At 46.4% G+C, this 19535-nt stretch overlaps 1 protein-coding gene across 1 annotated transcript in view; it reads left to right on the top strand.

Annotated features, from left to right (window-relative positions):
- The window catches only part of ALG13 (ALG13 UDP-N-acetylglucosaminyltransferase subunit), a 401371-nt gene that overhangs the window by 151577 nt on the left and 230259 nt on the right, over positions 1 to 19535 (top strand). Inside the window, exon 11 of the mRNA XM_040325249.1 lies at positions 4312 to 4384. Within this exon, the coding sequence (XP_040181183.1) occupies positions 4312 to 4384 (73 nt within the window). The remainder of the gene's footprint in view (positions 1 to 4311; positions 4385 to 19535) is intronic.

Raw genomic sequence — 19535 nt, 5'->3', positions numbered from 1 at the left:
GGTGGGGGGAAGGCTTCACCTCTTTGCAGAGGTTTGGGAAGCCAACATCCCCGACGAATGGGTCCGGTCTACTGTGGCCGCAGGTTACAGACTAGAGTTTCTAAAAATCCCTCCTCCTCATTACCAGGAGTCAAGAGTACCAGGCGACCCTGTGAAAAAAGCCGCATTGATAGCGGCATTGAATCATCTGCTATGCCAGAAGGTGATAGTAGAAGTACCAGTCCGGGAACAGGGATTGGGGTTCTACTCCAACCTGTTTATCATCCCAAAGCCCAACGGCGATGTCAGGCCAATTTTGGACTTAAAGGGAGTAAATGCGTACCTAAAGGTCCGCTCATTCCGGATGGAAACTATTCGGTCAGCTGTCGCCGTGCTCCAGAAGGACGACTTTATGGCGTCCATAGACATAAAGGATGCTTACCTTCATGTGCCAATTTTTCAGCCACATCAAGTATTTCTACGCTTCTCGGTGGCTCAACGTCATTTCCAATTTATGGCGCTCCCTTTCGGGTTGGCTACGGCCCCCCGGGTATTCACGAAGGTCCTAGCTCCAATCCTAGCCAATCTAAGGACCCAAGGGGTCACGGTCCTGGCTTACCTGGACGACCTCTTGGTCGTAGACCACTAGTCTCCTGGCCTGGAGCGAGCAGTGGCCCTCACAGTTCAGTACCTCGAAAGGTTCGGCTGGGTCCTAAATCGAGACAAGTCAGCATTCCTGCCCACAAGGCAGCTGGAATACCTCGGTATGAGATTGGATACAGAACAACAGAAGGTGTTTCTGCCCTTATTAAAGGTCAAGGCCATCAAGGAGCTAATACAAATAGTTCTAAGCAAGAGAAGGCCAACTGTTCGCCTATGTATGCGGCTACTAGGCAAGATGGTGGCCACATTCGAGGCGGTTCCATACGCTCAAAGCCACACTCGCATCCTGCAGGCAGCCATCCTGTCAGTATGGAGCAAGAGGCCTCAGGCCTTAGATATTCCTTTGCCACTCTCACCAAGGGTGCGACAAAGTCTATCTTGGTCGTTAAACCCTCAGAATCTCCTGAAGGGAAAGACTTTCAGTCCTGTGACCTGGAAGATAGTAACCACAGACGCCAGCCTGTGGGCTGGGGAGCAATTTTGGATGGTTGCACTCGCCAGGGCACTTGGGCAGCGGCAGAGAAGCAGTTGCCCATCAATATCTTGGAGCTCAGAGCTGCTCGACTGGCCCTCAGGGCTTGGACGTCCAAACTACAGGGGTTCCCGGTGAGAATACAATCGGAAAATGCCACGGCGGTGGCGTATATAAATCACCATGGGGGAACCAAGAGTCTAGCCGCTCAGAGAGAAGTGAGCTTAATTCTCTTGTGGGCAGAAGCCCATGTGCCCTGCATATCGGCTATATTCATTCCCGGAGTGGACAACCTACAGGCGGACTTCTTGAGTCGCCAGACTCTGTTGCCGGGGGAGTGGTCTCTGCATCCACAAGTTTTTCAGACACTCTGCCAGAAATGGGGAGTGCCGGACGTGGATATCATGGCATCGAGACTGAACAAGAAGCTAGACAGGTTCATGTCCCGCACAAGGGATCCCAGGGCCTGCGGAACCGATGCGTTAGTTTGCCCTTGGCATCAGTTCAAACTTCTTTATGCATTTCCCCCACTCCAGTTACTACCCCGCCTGCTGCGCAGGATCAGGGTGGAGCACATACCAGTTATCCTGGTAGCTCCAGCATGGCCCAGAAGGGCATGGTATTCACTAATCCTGAAGATGGTAGTGGGAGACCCTTGGACTCTTCCTCTACGGCCAGACCTGCTATCGCAAGGTCCGATCCTCCACCCTGCCTTACGGCATCTAAATTTGACGGCCTGGAAGCTGAATCCCTGATTCTCAGGGGTAGAGGTCTGTCTCAGAAAGTAATCTCTACCCTAATCAGAGCCAGGAAACCGGTCTCTAGGGTGATTTATTACAGGGTCTGGAAGGCCTATGTAGGCTGGTGTGAGTCCAAGCGATGGCTTTCTCGCAAATTTACCATCGATAGAGTATTAAGTTTTCTCCAGCTAGGAGTGGATAAAGGACTGGCATTAAGCACAATCAAGGGACAGATTTCAGCTTTGTCAGTGTGGTTTCAGCGGCCGCTGGCCACCCACTCGCTGGTTAAGACCTTCATTCAAGGGGTCTTGCGTATTAATCCTCCAGTTAAATCCCCGCTTTGTCCGTGGGATTTAAATCTTGTTCTGTCAAGTTTACAGAAACAACCTTTTGAGCCGTTGGCTGAAATTCCTTGGGTTTTACTGACAAGGAAGTTAGTATTTTTGGTCGCCATAGTTTCCGCCAGAAGAGTATCGGAACTGGCAGCCTTATCCTGTAAGGAACCATATCTTATTTTTCATAAGGACAAGGTCGTTCTCCGCCCTCATCCTTCCTTCCTACCAAAGGTTATATCCAGTTTTCATCTAAACCAGGATTTGGTATTACCATCCTTCTTTCCTAAACCTACTTCCAGAAAGGAAGGGTTGTTGCATACCTTGGATATTGTCAGGGCCATGAAGGCCTATATTAAAGCTACAGAGAAGATCCGGAAAACAGACGTGTTGTTCATTTTACCGGATGGGGCAGGCAGCTGCAAAATCCACCATCTCGAGGTGGATTAAACAGTTAATCGCTCAGGCCTACGGCTTGAAAGGGTTGCCTCCTCCGTTATCATTAAAGGCTCATTCTACTAGGGCCATGGGCGCCTCCTGGGCAGCACACCACCAGATCTCTATGGCTCAAGTTTGCAAGGCGGCAACCTGGTCTTCGGTCCACACGTTTACAAAGTTCTACCAGTTGGACGTAAGAAGGAATACTGATACAGCCTTTGGGCAGGCAGTGCTGCAGGCTGCAGTTTGAGACCCTCGGATTCCGGGGGGCTCCCTTTTGAGTAAAATTTAAAAATTATTTTTTTCTCAACTAAGTTGGATTTATTATGATTTAAGTATCTCTAAATTAAATCCTTTTGTCTTGGGAAGATGTTCTCCCTCCCCTCATTGTAAAGCATTGCTTTGGGACATCCCACATAGTAATGAATATGCCGCTCTGTGTCCCGTGATGTACGAGAAAGAAAAAGGGATTTTTAATACAGCTTACCTGTAAAATCCTTTTCTTGAAGTACATCACGGGACACAGAGCTCCCACCCCTCTTATGGGGACCATTTTGGGAGGCATACTGCTTGCTACAAAACTGAGGTACTCCTCCTATGGGAGGGAGTTATATAGGGAGGGGCACTTCCTGTTTGAGATTGCCAGTGTCCATCACCTGAAGGTACTCCATATAACCCACATAGTAATGAATATGCCGCTCTGTGTCCCGTGATGTACTCCAAGAAAAGGATTTTACAGGTAAGCTGTATTAAAAATCCCTTTTTTGTTTAGATCTCTAAGGGGTTTAATCAGATGGATTTGTCTGAGCTTCAAAGGGCATTTTCAGTGTCCTGACTGGGGTGCTTATTGAAGTAGATGGCACTGCCATCATAGCATTTTCTCAAAGGATTATGGAAATTGCCCTAACCGATTAAGAATATGTGAAAGGGGGCAATGATGAAAAGCATAGGAAACTGAATCAACATTTTGTGAAGCCCAGTAAAGACTGCCCTCTTGCCTACATCAACAATGAATGATGCACGTCTTCTATGAAGCTAACATACTGCATTGATGGTTGACTTTCTGTGTATTTTGAAATTTTGGGAGCATGTGCATCAAAAACGTGTGGACTCATCTACTAGAAAATGGTTTTTCAAATTTATGATGGATAAATGGTGTTTATGTACTCCCATATTTTTAAAAATCAAATATATATAGGCACATAATGCGGTTTGCTTTTTACACATGTGTATAGTATTCGTTTTATGAAAAAAGATAGTCACTAACTCGTTTTATCAGGTTTGGTGACTCTCAAAGTAGAACTTAAGGCTTTTTTTTTTTTTTTTTTTTTACAGTAAGGGAGGGTTATAACGTTATTTTTTGGGCCCTCTGTGTCCCATTAGAGATTTCCCTTTCCCCATACAAGAAGTTAAAGGAAATCATCCAAAGAGTTATACCTGGTAGTTACTGTGGTCACAAAAACTAGTGTCGCAGTTAATCTTTTCCCTCCTATTCCTTTTATGATTGCTTAAATTTGGAAGAACCAATAATATAAAAAATTTAATTGATCAATTTGAGGTTAAAACTAGCTCGCACATGGGTTATATAGTTTATACTCCCTCTTTTTATGATTATTGGATTGCTGCATCTGTTTTGCATAACACAAAATATTTAATTTTCTCCATTTTTTTTTTCTTTACCTCCTAGTCAGAACTTTATTTTGTATAAAAGCCCTGGAAAACCACCTACATATGCCACTGATCTTAACTGTGATGGAAAGGTAGGTTTCACAAAGGTGGGTCTGGTGGTGACATTTTGTGCACTTATGTAAACTGACCTACAAATGTTGTTGCAAGCACCCAAAGACGCATGCATATATTCTGGCACTCCTAATATGCAAATATTAACCTGTGCGATCAAGGCTGCCATTCATTTCTCTAGTTGTACATCAAAATAATGTGGCCAACATTGGGTATGTATTTAGGGCACTGTAGAACATCACTGAAGATGAATGCAAGCATCTCTGAGTGCCTACATAAGTCTCGTGCAGATTTACAGTGGTAAATGTCATACAAGTTAATTATTTATAGGAACACTTTATTTGTCCCTCATTGTAGCGCATTTATTTTCTCAAATGGATTGCTGATAGGGGGTGGGGGGGGGGTTGAGTGATAAAGGGACCATCCTGGGATTAGGCATGTAGAAGCCTTCTCTCCCTAAAAATTAAAACTTGTATTTTTTATTTAAGGTCTGTCAAACTTCTGGAAAAGCAGGAAGCTAATCACATGAGTGGGCAAAGATGTAGGGAATGATCTATAAAAGGAGTATAAAGAATGCCTAAAGGCTGCTGTATTGCAATAAAGACACACCAATTATTGGTTGTTTGCTACGTTGGTGCACTTGTAGTAAAAACAGCACTGTATGTGTATTATGCTTTAATTTGCATTAAAAGTGTATTTTCAGGACAAGCTTTCAAGTGATCTACTGCCATTAAGATAACATTGCCTGCTGGAAATGAGTGGAAAATGCTGAGATACACAAATGAGCTTGATAAGTATTAAGTGCAGGGCCGGATTAACAATGGGGCTGATGGAGCTGCAGCTCCAGGCCCCTTTCTCAAGATAGGCCCATTTGCCCAAAAAAAAAAAAAAAATTTTTTTTTTTTTTTTTAAGAATTTTTTTTTTAAGATCGAATTTGGGGGGTTGTAGCTCGATGACCAGAGGTCACAGAAACCCCACATTTGGGGGTAGGCATGGGAAGAGCTACCCCACAACTGGTTAAAATATGTGACGGCTATCATTTATGGTTCCGGAGATACGGGCCTGCTTGCACAGCCTGTCAGATGCTACATTCAGAGCGGCCAATATAAATACAAGCTGACACACCACAGCAGACTGATAGGATCACAGGGCTTATAATAATTATTTGTATATTACTCATGGTAATTAACCCCTTGCCACCCAGGCCAATTCTGACACTTCTCTACTACATGTAAAAATCATCATTTGTTTTTTGCTAGAAAATTACTCTATGGTGGTCTTTGCCCTTTTTATGTTGCAGGGTACAGAGCTGCACGATTCTGGCTAAAATGAGAATTGCAATTTTTTTGCTTAGAAGATAGATCACGATTCTCTCACGATTGTTGCGGCGTAACATCATCTTTCACATTAAAACAACAAAAAAAAAAAAAATGGGCTAACTTCACTGTTTTGTTTTTATGGTTTTTATTATTCATTGAAGTGGGAAAATGCAGTGTGACATAACATATCGCAGCAATAGCCATTGTATTCCCTAGAGTCTCTGCTAAAATATATATAATGTTTGGCAGTTCCAAGTAATTTTCTAGCAAATAATATTGCTTTCTAACTTAAGAAACAAGTGTTGGACTTTAAGTGGTTAAATTTAGTTACAATGTTAGTTAGTTACAATGTTTCATTTTGTTTACAAACTTGGCAGACTGCCCAGATTTGTTCTTTACACACAGAAGTGTATCCCTTTGATCTAAGAAGGAAGTGTCAGTTACAATGTTTCCTGTTAAAAACTTGGCAGACTGCCCAGATATTTTCTTTTGATAGCTGAAAGTCTTTCCACTTGTTATATGAAAGAATCAGCAAACTCTGCATTGGAGATCGTCAGGGGGGTTGAATCGAGATCACAATTTTTTTAACGATTAATTGTGCAGCTCTAGCACGGTATTTGCGCAGCAATTTTTCAAACATGTTTTTTTGGAAAAAAAAGTTTCATTCATTAAAAAAACAGTTAGTTAGTTTCACAATCACTCCTGCAGTGTTATTGTGTTCTGCCAGTGCGTACAATGATCAGTGTTGCTAACTTTAGCTGGCAGCACTGATTGTTTTAAGAAAAAAAAAACAGGCTGGTTGTACTCAAGTTGATTAATAGATTGACTTGTGTAAAACCAGCTAGCCCATACATAGATTGACTATGGCTGGTCTCTGCATAATTGGCGTAATTTCAATCCATGTATGACCCGCTTAACCACTACTCAGTCCCTAAATATCCTTCCACTCCTGTACATAGTGCTCACTGTCATACTCTCCACACTCCTCTCCTGTACATAGTGCCCACTGTCATACTCTCCACACTTCTCTCCTATACATAGTACCCACTGTCATACCCTACACACTCCTCTCCTGTACATAGTGCCCACTGTCATACCCTCCACACTCCTCTCCTATACATAGCGCCCACTGTCATACCCTTCACACTCCTCTCCTGTACATAGTGCCTGCTGTCATACACTTCTCTCCTGTACTTAGTGCCCACTGTCGCACCCTCCACACTCCTCTCCTGTACATACTGCTCACTGTCATACCCTCCACACTCCTCTCCTATACATAGTGCCCACTGTCATACCCTCCACACTCCTCTCCTATACATAGAGCCCACTATCATACCGTCTACATTCCTCTCCTGTACATACTGCCCACTGTCATACCCTCCACACTCCTCTCCTGTACATACTGCCCCATCATACCCTCCACACTTCTCTCGGTACGTACTACCCTCTGTCATACCCCCTCACTCTTCCTGTACATACTGCCCATTGTCATACCCTTCACACTCCTCTCCTGTACATACTGCCCCATCATACCCTCCACACTTTTCTCTGGTACGTACTACCCTCTGTCATACCCCCACACTCTTCCTGTACATACTGCCCATTGTCATACCCTTCACACTCCTCTCCTGTACATAGTGCTTTTTTCCGTACCCTTTGTACTCCTCTCCTGTACATAGTGCCCACTGTTAGACCCTCCACATTCCTCTCCCTCACCTGCACATACTTCCCACTTATATACCGTCCATACTCCTCCCCTATGTCGCTTACCCACAAAAACAGTTCTTTAAAATTATACTGAATACCCTCAATGTTACCAGCTCTAGAATGGACACACTTTTGTTAGTTCAACTAAAGGAAATATCAGTTCTCATATTTGTTCTGCCCCATTATTAGTACTCATTTAATTTTGTGATTACTACTATGATGTATAGAGGAACATCGGGGATCTCAGCTACTCTAAATATAGCACTTATATAAAAAAGTGGCCCTGAAAATATTTTTTAAATGTTGGCAACTGTGCACTTAGGCACTGCCCAAGGGCCACCGTCCACCGGGTCAGTAGGGGGCCCCATGAGAGGCTCCTGGGATCCTGTGATAATAAAGCGGTAGTAAAATTTCCTGACATTACTACTTTTTAGAGGCCCTGGGGTAGGTTATGCCACAATGTACAAGTATGCACAGCATATTAGCACATTAGTGTACACTTCAATTTTCAGACTGAGCCCTCCAGTGCTGTGATGAATCAGGCAGGGCCTGGACACTTCCATCTTCACCTGGTCTTCCTTCTGGGTTCTGTGCCTTTGGTCACTTGCCTTGGCTGGGCTGCGTTCATGTCATTCGCACGCATTTATTTATTATTTATTACACCCCATTTACACCTCCGCGACAAAACGCCCGACGCCGGCCGCTCGTGCCGCTGGAGGGGAGAATTCCCATTGCTGTCATGAGATGGTTCACATCTCATAGACGCCGTACACCTGCGGCATGAAAAAAAGTCCCGGACCCTTTTTTTCAGGCGGCATTGGCGTTCGGCCATACAAAGCAATAGGAAGGATTTGTAAAAAAAAAGTTACACTATTCGCGGCAAAATACGCCGCGTACGCGGCGTTACTTGTCGCGGAGGTGTAAATGCAGCCTAAAAGGCCCCACCAAAATCCTCAGCACCAGGCCCATGATGTTCTTAATCTGGCCCTGATTAAGTGGGCTGTGGTATGGGCATAAGGGGGTGGGAGTCGGAGGAAAGATCAGTCATAAAAGTACATAATGGTGATCTAATAAGCTGATGATGTCATTCTTTCATGCCAAACATTTCTAATTCTCCAGTTTCCTTAAAGCTTCATTCATACCAGCTAGAGTTTGTGCGTGTTTTTATTTATTTATTTTTTTCCAACTTTAATGAAATGGCCTCAGCTGAGCTGCAGTGTGGTGCGGTGAGTAGTGAAGGAAAATGAAGCATGTCTGCATTGTACCAGTGCATTGTGATGTTGATGAGGCACATGGAGAACAATTGTTTCCCAAGTGGTGAACTGCAGTTACTTGTGATCTTGTGCACACAAGTGTATACAAGCCATAAATCTTTTTGGAATTCCCCTTAGACCCCTTTCACACTGGGGTGCTTTTCAGGTGTTTTAGCGCTAAAAATAACACCTGTAAAGCACCTCTCAAGCTACCCCAGTGTGAAAGCCAGAGTGCTTTCACACTGGGGTGGTGCGCTTGCAGCCTGGGGAGAAAGTCCTGCAAGCAGCATCTTTTGGGGTGGTACGGGAGTGGTGAAAAACACTGCTCCCGCACCACCTCTGCCCATGGAAAGATGCTGCTTGCAGGACTTTCTCCCCAGGCTAACGGTAAGGTAAAGTATTATATCAGACGGGGGTGTTCAGATTGGGCGTAGATAGGATATTAAGGTCGGAAAGTAGGTGTAGGTCACATAATATTTAGGCCTTTTGGGTGTGTCCGTTAAAGTTCCCGGTGATTATGAAATTTAGGGAGTTGTAGGTGAGCTTTGGCATGCATAAATTCCATAAGGCAGTTGAGTGTGATCGTGTGTGATTTCTGGGGCCAAGTGTCAATATCCAGACCCAAAAGAACCATTTTGTGAGGATAAGAAGAGAGGTTGAGATGATGCAAAGGAGCTTAGATTGGACCAGTAAAGAGTGAGCGTGGGGCAGTTCCACCATATGTACAGGGGAGATCCATAGCTTCCACAGTTTCTCCAGCATGTGTTGGTTGTAGAGGGGTAGATACGTGCTAATTTAGCAGGTGTTGAGGTACCAGTCATGGAATATTTTCTAGGTGGATTCCCAGCGAAAAATCTTTTGACAGAGTGCTTTATGGCATCAATCAATCTTCGAGATGCCTATCTGCATATCCCCATAGCTCCTCAATCTCAGAAATTTCTAAGATTGGCAGTAAACATGGGAAAAGAGGTTGTGCACCTCCAATTCAAAGCCTTTACCTTCGGCCTTTCCTCGGCTCCGAGAATATTTACAAAGGTCATGGCAGAGGCCCTTGCTCCTCTTTGCTTGCAGGGGGTAGCAGTAATTTCCCTTTTCGTCTTTCAGGACAGCCACAAATAGAGAGGCTCCTCCTCTTCCTTTAGGAAACTGCACAGCCTTCAAATTCTCTCCCCCCCCCCCTGCCAGACCTCAGTTCTTAGTGTTTCCTCCGGTGGGGAGACACTGCAGAGGAACCAGGGCTGTGCAGTCAGGGGACTGTGGCTCACAGTTTTCTGTTATGGGAGCAGGGGCTTCCTAAAGGAAATATTAGGCAAAGTACTTACCGCCAAAACGCCACCCCAATCCGTGTCGAGCGCGGCAGCCGGCTTGTGGGGGGTCCCTATCGTGTCCACAGGACCGCGGCGTGGGGATACAAATCCGGGCGCCCTGCTTCCAGGCCGCATTTGTTTTTTGTCTCTCTTTGAAATTCGCGGGCCGAGTGGCGTGTGACGTCATTTCCGGCTGCGCCTCGGAAAGGATCCCCCTTTGACCCGCGACTTTCGGTTCCGGGTCGTGGCGCTGATAGGGACCCACGCGTCTTGTTGGAGGTGTCGGATACTCGTCGGGGCGAGTTAGACACAGCGCAACCACCTCGGAATGTCGGTGACTTCTCCGGAACGGGACCTGACCAAGGACGCTTCCTCCAGCCAGTCTAAGGTAAGGGTTTCCTGGGGAGGGACTCCCAAACCTTAGGCTTTGTCTTTTTTTCTCCTCTGATTCCCCTTGGTGGTTGGGGGAGGGGGAAAAGACAGTAGGGCACCTAGCAGTAGTGTCTGTCTAGTGCTTCCCACAGGGTTGTAACCGTTATGTATTTAAAAAAAACAAAAAAACTTTTTGTATGTGAAGTTCTTGTTTGCCAATTTTTCTAAAACGTGTGGGGCCCTTTTTTTCTTCTATTTGTCTTTCAGAAAAACCTAGAAAAACGCCTAGAGAAAACAGGAAGGACATATAGTTCAAAGAAAGTGTGCCTCCTGTAGGGACTCTCTTCCCGAGTCTTGGTCTAAAGTTTTGTGTAGGGACTGCATACACTCTCTAGTCAAGGAAAGGGATGCAGAACAGGAAGATAGTTTAGCAGCTTCTGTTAAGGAGTTGGCCTCTACCTTTTCCTCCTTCAAATCTTTGTTTGAAAGGATGCAGCCCCCTTTGGTCCCCACACAGGTTACAACCCATCCTGATGATCAGGGTCTTGCGCCTGTTTCTCCTGATCCTTCAGCTGTAGCAGTTGATTTTGCAGGCCCTTCTCAGGTGCAACACTCCTTGTCAGAGAATGTTGCTTCCGACTCTCAGGCAGAGTCGGATGAAGAAGACCAGGACGGTGAGTCCAAAAAGTCTTCTAGGTATAAGTTATTTCTTGATGAGGTTGAAGAATTACTAGGGGCCATTTACACGACCCCAGGCATTCACACAGACAATAAACCTCTTAGCCTCCATGACCAGATGTACAGGGGTCTGGGGGAACACAAGGGCAGGGTCTTCCCTGTTCAAGAACTTCTGGTAGATACTGTTAAGGAGTGGCAAGACCCTGAAAGAAAGCCCTTTTTTTCTCAGTCCCTTAAGAGAAGGTTTCCCTTTTCAGAAGACCCCACTTCCATTTGGAATAAAATGCCTAAATTAGATGCCGCCTTTTCCCAGGTATCTAGGAAAACCGACTTGGCATTTGAAGATATGGGCAATCTGACAGATGCCATGGACAAGAGGATGGACTCTCTATTGAAAAAAATATGGGAGTCCGTAATTGGGAACTTAAAGCCAGAGTTGGCAGTTACGGTAGTGGCCCGTAATTTGGAGCATTGGCTCTCAAAAATTCAAGAACATATTGAGGCTGAGACAGATAAGGATACTATTTTGGCTTCCTTCCCTACAATTTTAAAAGGGGTGGCCTATATTGCTGATGCTTCGGCAGAATCAGTCCGCATGTCGGCAGCTCTGGCTAATTCTGCCAGAAGAGCTCTCTGGCTCAAGACTTGGTCAGGGGACATTGCTTCCAAATCCAAATTATGTGGGATTCCGTTTACAGGAGATCTTCTGTTTGGTCCAGGTCTGGAGTCAGTCTTAGACTGCACGGCGGCTAAGAAAAAATCTTTCCTTTCAAACGTAAAACCCCAGTGAAAGGGCGGGGGTTTCGTCCCCAAAGACACACAGGGGTCCCTAAACCAGAAACCCAGAGAAAGGGCTGGACACCCAGGGGAAGGGGAGCGATTTTTCGTCGTCCTGACCAGCCCCCTAAAAAACAATGACTCCCAGATCAGGGTGGGGGGAAGGTTGGGGGCCTTCCTCCCACAATGGGAGTCTATTTCCCCCAACAGGTATGTCTTGGCGATCGTAAGAAGGGGGTACTCCCTGGAGTTTTCATCCCCTCCCCCTCAGAGGTACCTGGTCACTCAGCTTCCCAGACACAAAGAAAAAGCAGAAGCTCTAGTGGGGGCCTTGAAGGATCTGGAGGACCAAAATGTTGTTCTCAGAGTCCCAAAAGTGGAGGAAAAGAAGGGGTTTTACTCCCATATTTTCGTGGTAAGGAAACCCTCCGGGAAGTACAGGTTAATCCTAAACCTAAAACCACTGAACAGGTCAGTTGTGTACAAGAGATTCCGTATGGAGTCAATTTTTACGGTGAGGGCCCTCCTACCTCAGAATTGCTTTATGGTCTCCCTGGACCTCAGACGCGTACCTGCACGTACCCATCGCAGAGGGGTCTCAGGAGTTTCTGCGGCTAGCGATAGACTTGGGAACAACGGTGGTGCACCTTCAGTTCCAGGCCTTGCCATTCGGTCTATCCTCCTCGCGTGTTCACAAAGGTCCTGGCGGAACCTATAGCTTTTCTGCGTCTTCAGGGGGTAGGCATAATAGCATACTAGGACGACCTGCTTCTTTTTGCAGCGTCTCCAGAACAGCTATCCAGGGACCTGGAATTAACCAAGAGGACCCTTACGGATCTAGGGTGGCTGTTAAACCTGGAAAAATCCAGCCTAATACCCTCACAGCGCATTTTTTATTTAGGGTACATTTTGGACTCCACCCTTCTAAGGGTCTTTCTCCCATTAGAGAAAGCTCTAAAACTGGACAAGGCGGTAGCTGCCCTCCAGGGCAGCCATCGGGTATCAATCAGATTCCTGATGTCGACACTGGGGTTGTTAACTTCCACCCTTCCGGCTGTTCAGTGGGCAGGGTTTCACTTTCGGGCCCTGCAGGCTTTCCTACTAAGAATCTGGGATCACAGCTCAGAACGCCTAGACGTCCTTGTACAAGTCCCAATCCAAGTAAAGAGATCTCTCTGGTGGTGGAGGAAGATCTCCAATTTGTCGCAGGGTCGACTGTGGCATATCCAGTCTCCGCAAGTTGTTACCACAGACGCAAGCGGCAGAGGTTGGGGTGCTCACCTGGGGTTACTTCCGGCACAGGGCGTTTGGAAAGCGGCAGAGCTGAAACATTCCTCCAACTGGAAGGAACTGGGGGCGATCGGTTTAGCCCTCATTTTCTTTCAGGAGAGGCTTCGGGGGCACCACGTCCAGGTGAGGTCAGACAATGCCTCGGCCGTGGCCTATTTGAACAAACAGGGTGGCACCAGGTGTGTAGCCCTGTCTGTCTCGGCCCAGCGAAAAATCTCTTGTTATGGCAAACACCCTGTCCTTATCGGCAGTTTTTCTAAGGGGAATAGAAAACAGTACAGCAGATTCCCTCAGTCGAAGTCAACAGAGGACGAGTGGACCCTCAATCAGGAGGTCTTCCATCTCTTGGTCAAGAGATGGGGGTCTCCAGAGATAGACCTCTTCGCGTCCAGAGAGAACGCAAAAACCCATTGTTTTTTCTCTCGGGGCAGGGGAGAGGGAGCAAGAGGGATAGATGCCTTGTCCCAGAGCTGGCGTTTCGGGATTTGTTACGCCTTCCCACCCCCAGTTCTTCTACCACTGGTCCTAAGGAAGTTTCAGTTGGAGAACACTTCACTTATCCTAGTTGCGCCCCACTGGCCCAAGAGGGCTTGGTTCTCGGTTCTCAAACAACTGACTGTAGAACCCCCCTTTTTTCTTCCACTTCGAGAGGATCTCCTCTCACAGGGACCAGTCCTATGCCCACAGGTACACAGATGGAACCTTGCGGCGTGGCTACTGAAGAGTCCTTACTGAGATCCAGAGGTTTTTCGGACAGACTGCCTGCCACCCTTCTTAACAGTAGGAAGAAGGAGACACGTTGTATTTATAGAAAAGTTTGGCTTCGCTTTAATGCATGGTGCCGAGAGTTTTCCTTTTCAGCACAAAGCCACACGTCCGTTTTAGAGTTCCTTCAGTGCGGAGCGGATAAGGGCTTATCAGTCGGTACCCTTAAAGGTCAGGTCTCGGCCCTTAGTGTATTTCTAGAGAGACCTCTAGCCTCCAATCCTTGGGTAATCGGGTTCTTTAGGGCTTTGTCCAGACAGAAACCTTCTCAGGGACCCCCCTTCCCCAAGTGGGATCTTTCGTTAGTTTTACAGGTACTAACAGGGTTGCTTTTTGAACCCTTAGACAAATGTTTGTTAAGAAATTTAAAACTTAAAGCGGAGTTCCACCCTATTTTACAACTTCTTTGCATTCGTTTTTACACTGCCCCCTTAAATTCATTTGGGTTGTTTTTTTTTTGTCTTTTAAAAACTCACGTTTTTATCTGTGAGTCTCTTATTCCCCCGCCGCGGCGGAATGCCCCCCCCCCGCCGCATCCAGCGCTGCTATGCCTCCTGGGATATGTGTTTCATCAATCCCAGGAGGCTGGGCTGAACATCGCAGCCGTGGATGAACATCTCGGGGGGCGGGAGGGAGGGCAGTGCCGCCCATAGAGGTGGTGTCCTTCCTCTTCTCCCTCTCCAACTCCTCCCCGTCCTAGCTCCTCCACCCGTCCTAGCACCGCCCCCGTCCTCCCCCCTCCACCACCCGCCCGCCTGCCGTCTGTCTCCGGTGCACGGAGATACAGATCATCAGACAGACAGAGCGGATCTCACTCTGTCTGATAGATCTGTATGTGAGAGCACCGAATGTAGTACAGCCCCGCCTCCTTGTACATAGAAACAGCGCGCTCTGCACTGTGTGTTACAATTCTAGTGCAGGGAGGCGGAGCTGTACTACGATCAGTGTACTCACATACAGACCAATCAGAGATCCGCTCTGTATGTCTGATCATCTGTACCTCCCCCCACTCTGCACATAATGTTGTCACCGCACTGACGTCACCGCACTGACGTCACCGCACTGACGTCACCGCACTAACGTCACCGCACTAACAAAATGAATTTATTGACAGTGCACATGTCTGGTATATGTATACACACCACATATATAACAAGAGATATATATCATCTTGTTATGTAGATATATCTGCACATGAACAAATTATTTATTATATTTACTGGTTCCTGGAAGGAGGAGGGGAGGAGAGGTTTGCATAGATAAGGGGCGGTAACTTTCTCTGACACTCCCGTTGCTATTGAAACCTGATCTGAAACCATTACACTGCTTGTACAGCACTGAGCATGTGCGAGGCTGAAATCCAGGAAGTCATACAGTCTGGCTTCATGATGCCTACACTTAAGATGGCCCCAGTCAATTTCTGTTTTATAAAGTGTCTAAATGCTGTAACAACCTAAAAAAACGGACCTTAGTTTACAGACTAACTGTAGTAGAATACATTAAGCTTGTGTATTACAGGGGTTTTCATATTTAAAAAGTTTTTATTTTTAAATTTGTGGCCGGAACTCCGCTTTAAAACAGTCTTTTTGGTTGCAGTGACCACTGCCAGGAGGGTCAGCGAGTTTGAAGCCATGTCCATCAGACCCCCCTTTTGTGTTATTTTTCCGGATCGGGTTGTTTTTAAAACCGATCCAGCTTAGAAGTCAGGAGGTAGTCTTACCTTCTTTTTGCCCCAATCCCTCAGGTGAAAGGGAATTCAGGTTCAGTACTTTAGACGTCAGGAGATACTTGGAGCTGACTCAGAGTTTTAGGAAGTCAGACTCTTTATTTTGTTTTCTGGGGCCAGAAAGGGACAGAAAGCGTCTCGACACACAATTGCTAGATGGCTTAGATTAGTTATTGAGCAGGCATATTCCTTGACTGGGAGGGAAGTCCCTACAGGAATTAAGGCACACTCTACTCGAGCGGTGGCTGCTTCTCAGGCTGAAAGTGCTGAAGCTACGCCAGAGCAAATATGCAAGGCTGCAACTTGGTCCAGCTACGCCACCTTCGTCAAGCATTATAGAGTAGACTTGGTGTCAGCAGGCGAACAAGCCTTTGGGAGAAAGGTCTTGCAAGCCGTGGTCCCACCCTAATGGTAAGTACTCGATTATCCTCTCTATTTGTGGCTGTCCTGAAAGACGAATAGGGAAAAATGGAGTTACACTTACCGGTAACGTCCTTTCCAGTAGTCTTTCAGGACAGCCCTGGTTACCCACCCGAAGAATTGGAAGGATTGCTTTTAGTCCAGGAACATAGTATGATATTGATGTTTAACTATGGATCACTAACATGTTCTTGTGTCTCCCCAGCGGACGGAGGTGCTCGTAAAAAACTGAGGTCTGGCAGGGGGAGGAGAGAATTTGAAGGCTGTGCAGTGTTTCCTAACGGAAGAGGAGGAGCCTATCTCTCGATTTGTGGCTGTCCTGAAAGACTACTGGAAAGGACGTTACCGGTAAGTGTAACTCCATTTTTCATACCTAGACGACCTGCTCTTTTTTGCCCCTCCAGGGAGAAATTTTGGAGGATCTCAGAAGAGCCCGCAGTCATCTAGAGGCCTTCGATTGGAAAAGTCAGATTTCAACCCAACCCAAGAAGCGCAATTTCTGGGGTATCAAATCAGCTCAGTGGAGCAAAGAATTTTTCTCCCAGAAGACAAAAAACTAAAGATACTAAGGGTTGTAGCCTCCTTACAGACAAACCAAGAGCTGTCAGTCAGACAAGTAATGTCGGCTCTAGGAACCCTTGCCTCACCCATGCCAGCGGTGCAATGGGCAAGGCTTTACTTCAGAGTTTCCTCCTGAAAGCGTGGGATCACAGGACAGAATTTCTGGAAGCAAAGGTAAACCCCCCCCCCCCCCCAAAGTAAAACTATCGCTTTGGTGGTGGAGAAATCCGACAAACCTGTCAACAGGCATGTTATGGTCGTTTCCAATAGAAAAGGCGGTAACGACAGACGCCAGCCTATAGGGATGGCGGGGCGCACCTGGGTCAAAACTACGCTCAGGGTGTTTGGTCTCGGTCAGAGGCAGAAAAGTCCTCCAATTGGAGAGAGCCTAGGGCAGTGGCCTTAGCTTTGGATGCCTTCTCCGCAGACCACCTAGGTGCCCATGTTCAGGTCTTCTCGGACAATGCCACTACCATAGCCTACTTAAATGGGCAAGGAGGCACAAGAAGCAAGTCACTTCAGCTCCTCGCCTCAGACATCCTAAACTGGGTAGAAAATCATTTGCTGTGCTTATCAGCGGTCCACCTCAAAGGCACTTTAAATATAGTGGCAAATTTTCTAAGCAGAAGACTGATTCAGGAAGCAGAATGGACCCTGAATCCGGAAGTCTTCACAATGATCATTCAGGCCTGGGGCCAACCACAAATAGACCTGTTTGCATCAGAAGAAAATATGCAACTTCCGCTCTTTTTTTCCATTCACAGAAACAACAGTTCCCAGGGAACAGATGCATTAATACAGCCTTGGAACTTCCAACTGGGTTAAGCCTTTCTTGCATTTCAACTACTTCCGTTGGTGTTGAGGAAGATTCAGAGGGAGAAGGTGGAAGTAATTCTAATTACTCCATTTTGGCCAAAAAGGGCTTGGTTTACCACCATTCTTCAATAGAGTCAGGCCGGCCTGGCGGCTGCCTCTCCGGCAGGACTTGCTTCTACAGGGTCCGATATATCATCCGGAGGTGGCCTGTCTAAACCTCACGGCGTGGTATCTGAGGGGCAGTTGTTAAGACGAAAAGGTCTGTCTCGACCACTTGTGACTACCTTGCTTTCCAATAGAAAGTTACCAGAAAGATCTATGCTAAATACTGGAAGGTCTACAACTCCTGGTATCACTCATCAAATAGAGTGGTGAAAAATGTAGTGCCAATTCTGGAATTCCTTCAGAATGGAGCAGAAAAAGGCTCGTCAGTCAGTACACTTAAAGTACAGATAGGTTTTTCTGGAAAGGCCTATATCTTCAGAACCTTTTAGTTTCAAGATTTTTCAAGGCGCTTTCTAGATCCAGACCGGCTCCCGAGAGACACTTCCCCAGTTGGGATTTGTCAGCGGTTCTTCAGACATTATCTAAGGAACCCTTTGAACTGCTACAAGACATTTCTCTGAAATGCCTTACTCAAACGGTGTTCCCAGTGGCTATTACGAGCTGCATGCCCTGTCAATAAAGAAACCCTTCCTATCCGTCTACGCGGACAAGGTTGTATAAAGACTGATCCAGCCTTTCTACCAAAAGTGGCATCGGCCCTCAACATTTTGTAGGAAATTGTTATACCGACCTTCCTTCTCCCCTGACGGGTTAGAACAGAACACCAATTCCACATGTTCAATGTGAGAAGAACCTTGCTACATTACCTTGAAGTGACCAATGATTTTTGATCTTCAGACTCCTTGTTCATACTTTTCTCAGGGGAAAAAAAGGGCCACCAAGCATCTTAAGGGGTCAATAGCTAGATGGCTAAAAAACACTATTCTGAAAGCCTACTCCCAAGCAGGGCTATCTCCCCCGTTGTGAATTAGAGCACACTTTTTACTAGGGCTCAGGCCACTACATGGGCAGAAATGGCTGGTGCCACCTGTTGTAGAAATTCTGGCTGTTTGCAGAGCAGACAGACAGATATCTTGTGTCTAATTCATCTTGATGAAATAACCCATATTTAAACTAAATAGATTCACTCACCATCATTCTCTGCCATTCATACAAGTCAAGAGACCTCAGTAATTGTTCTCATTCCATCCTAGCTCCAGTCATCACTGGTTTGCCAACGCCCTCACAGGCAGTTTTATTAAAGACCCAGTAGGAAGTGATGTCACAACATGTGACCGCCTCCATAGGAAGTGAGCTCACAGGGTGTCAGCTCCACCCAGCAGATGCCCATATACGGAAGCCCTTCCAACAGGGATTCAATACGGTAATATAACAATAACAAAATAATACAACACCACAATACAATGAATAGAAATACATACAATGAATACAATGCTGGCTAAAGTCTTATGGGTGTGTCCGGGCAGGGAGTGCCCCCCCCGCCTCCAGAAACTATCACAAGCTCTTATATTAATCGCTGATAGAATCTATAATCTGCGCCATTCCATAGAATAATGCATATCCAGATTATATCCTTATTAAAGGTGGAATGGAGGCTATCTACAGGCGCACGCTACAAATCCCAAGCCATGCTGATCAGACAAGACCCAGATAAGAGCGCACATCTGTCCATAACCACTCGTGTGCTTGCGGAGTGAACGCACCCCCTCCTCAACGATCGTCTGTGCTAAATGCACAGAGGGCCCCTCGTTGGCGGACATATGCCCACGCCGCAAACATCACATTCCAACCTCAAGACATTTCCTACTACCAGACGAGATTCAACCAGCCTCAGACTGCCCCAGTCAGCTCTATTTAGAGCGGGCTGCGGAAGTACTAAGACTGGGTGCCATTATGACAATACATCTTCAAATTTCCACCACACACCCCAGATCAAATCTGCAAGGCGGCTACGTGGTCAAGTTACCTTACGTTTGTCCGTCATTACAGACTGCATCTTCTGTCAGCAAGTGATCAGGCTTTTGGCAGAAAGGTCTTGCAGGCTGTTGTCCCTCCCTAAGTGGGTAAGTCTCTGTTATCCTCTGAAGGTGCTGTCCTGAAAGACGGTAAGGGA

Source organism: Rana temporaria, chromosome 9 (assembly GCF_905171775.1).
Source record: "Rana temporaria chromosome 9, aRanTem1.1, whole genome shotgun sequence".
NCBI lineage: Eukaryota > Metazoa > Chordata > Amphibia > Anura > Ranidae > Rana > Rana temporaria.
The sequence above is the reverse complement of the archived record's forward strand: the minus strand, read 5'-3'. Positions and strand labels throughout refer to the sequence as shown.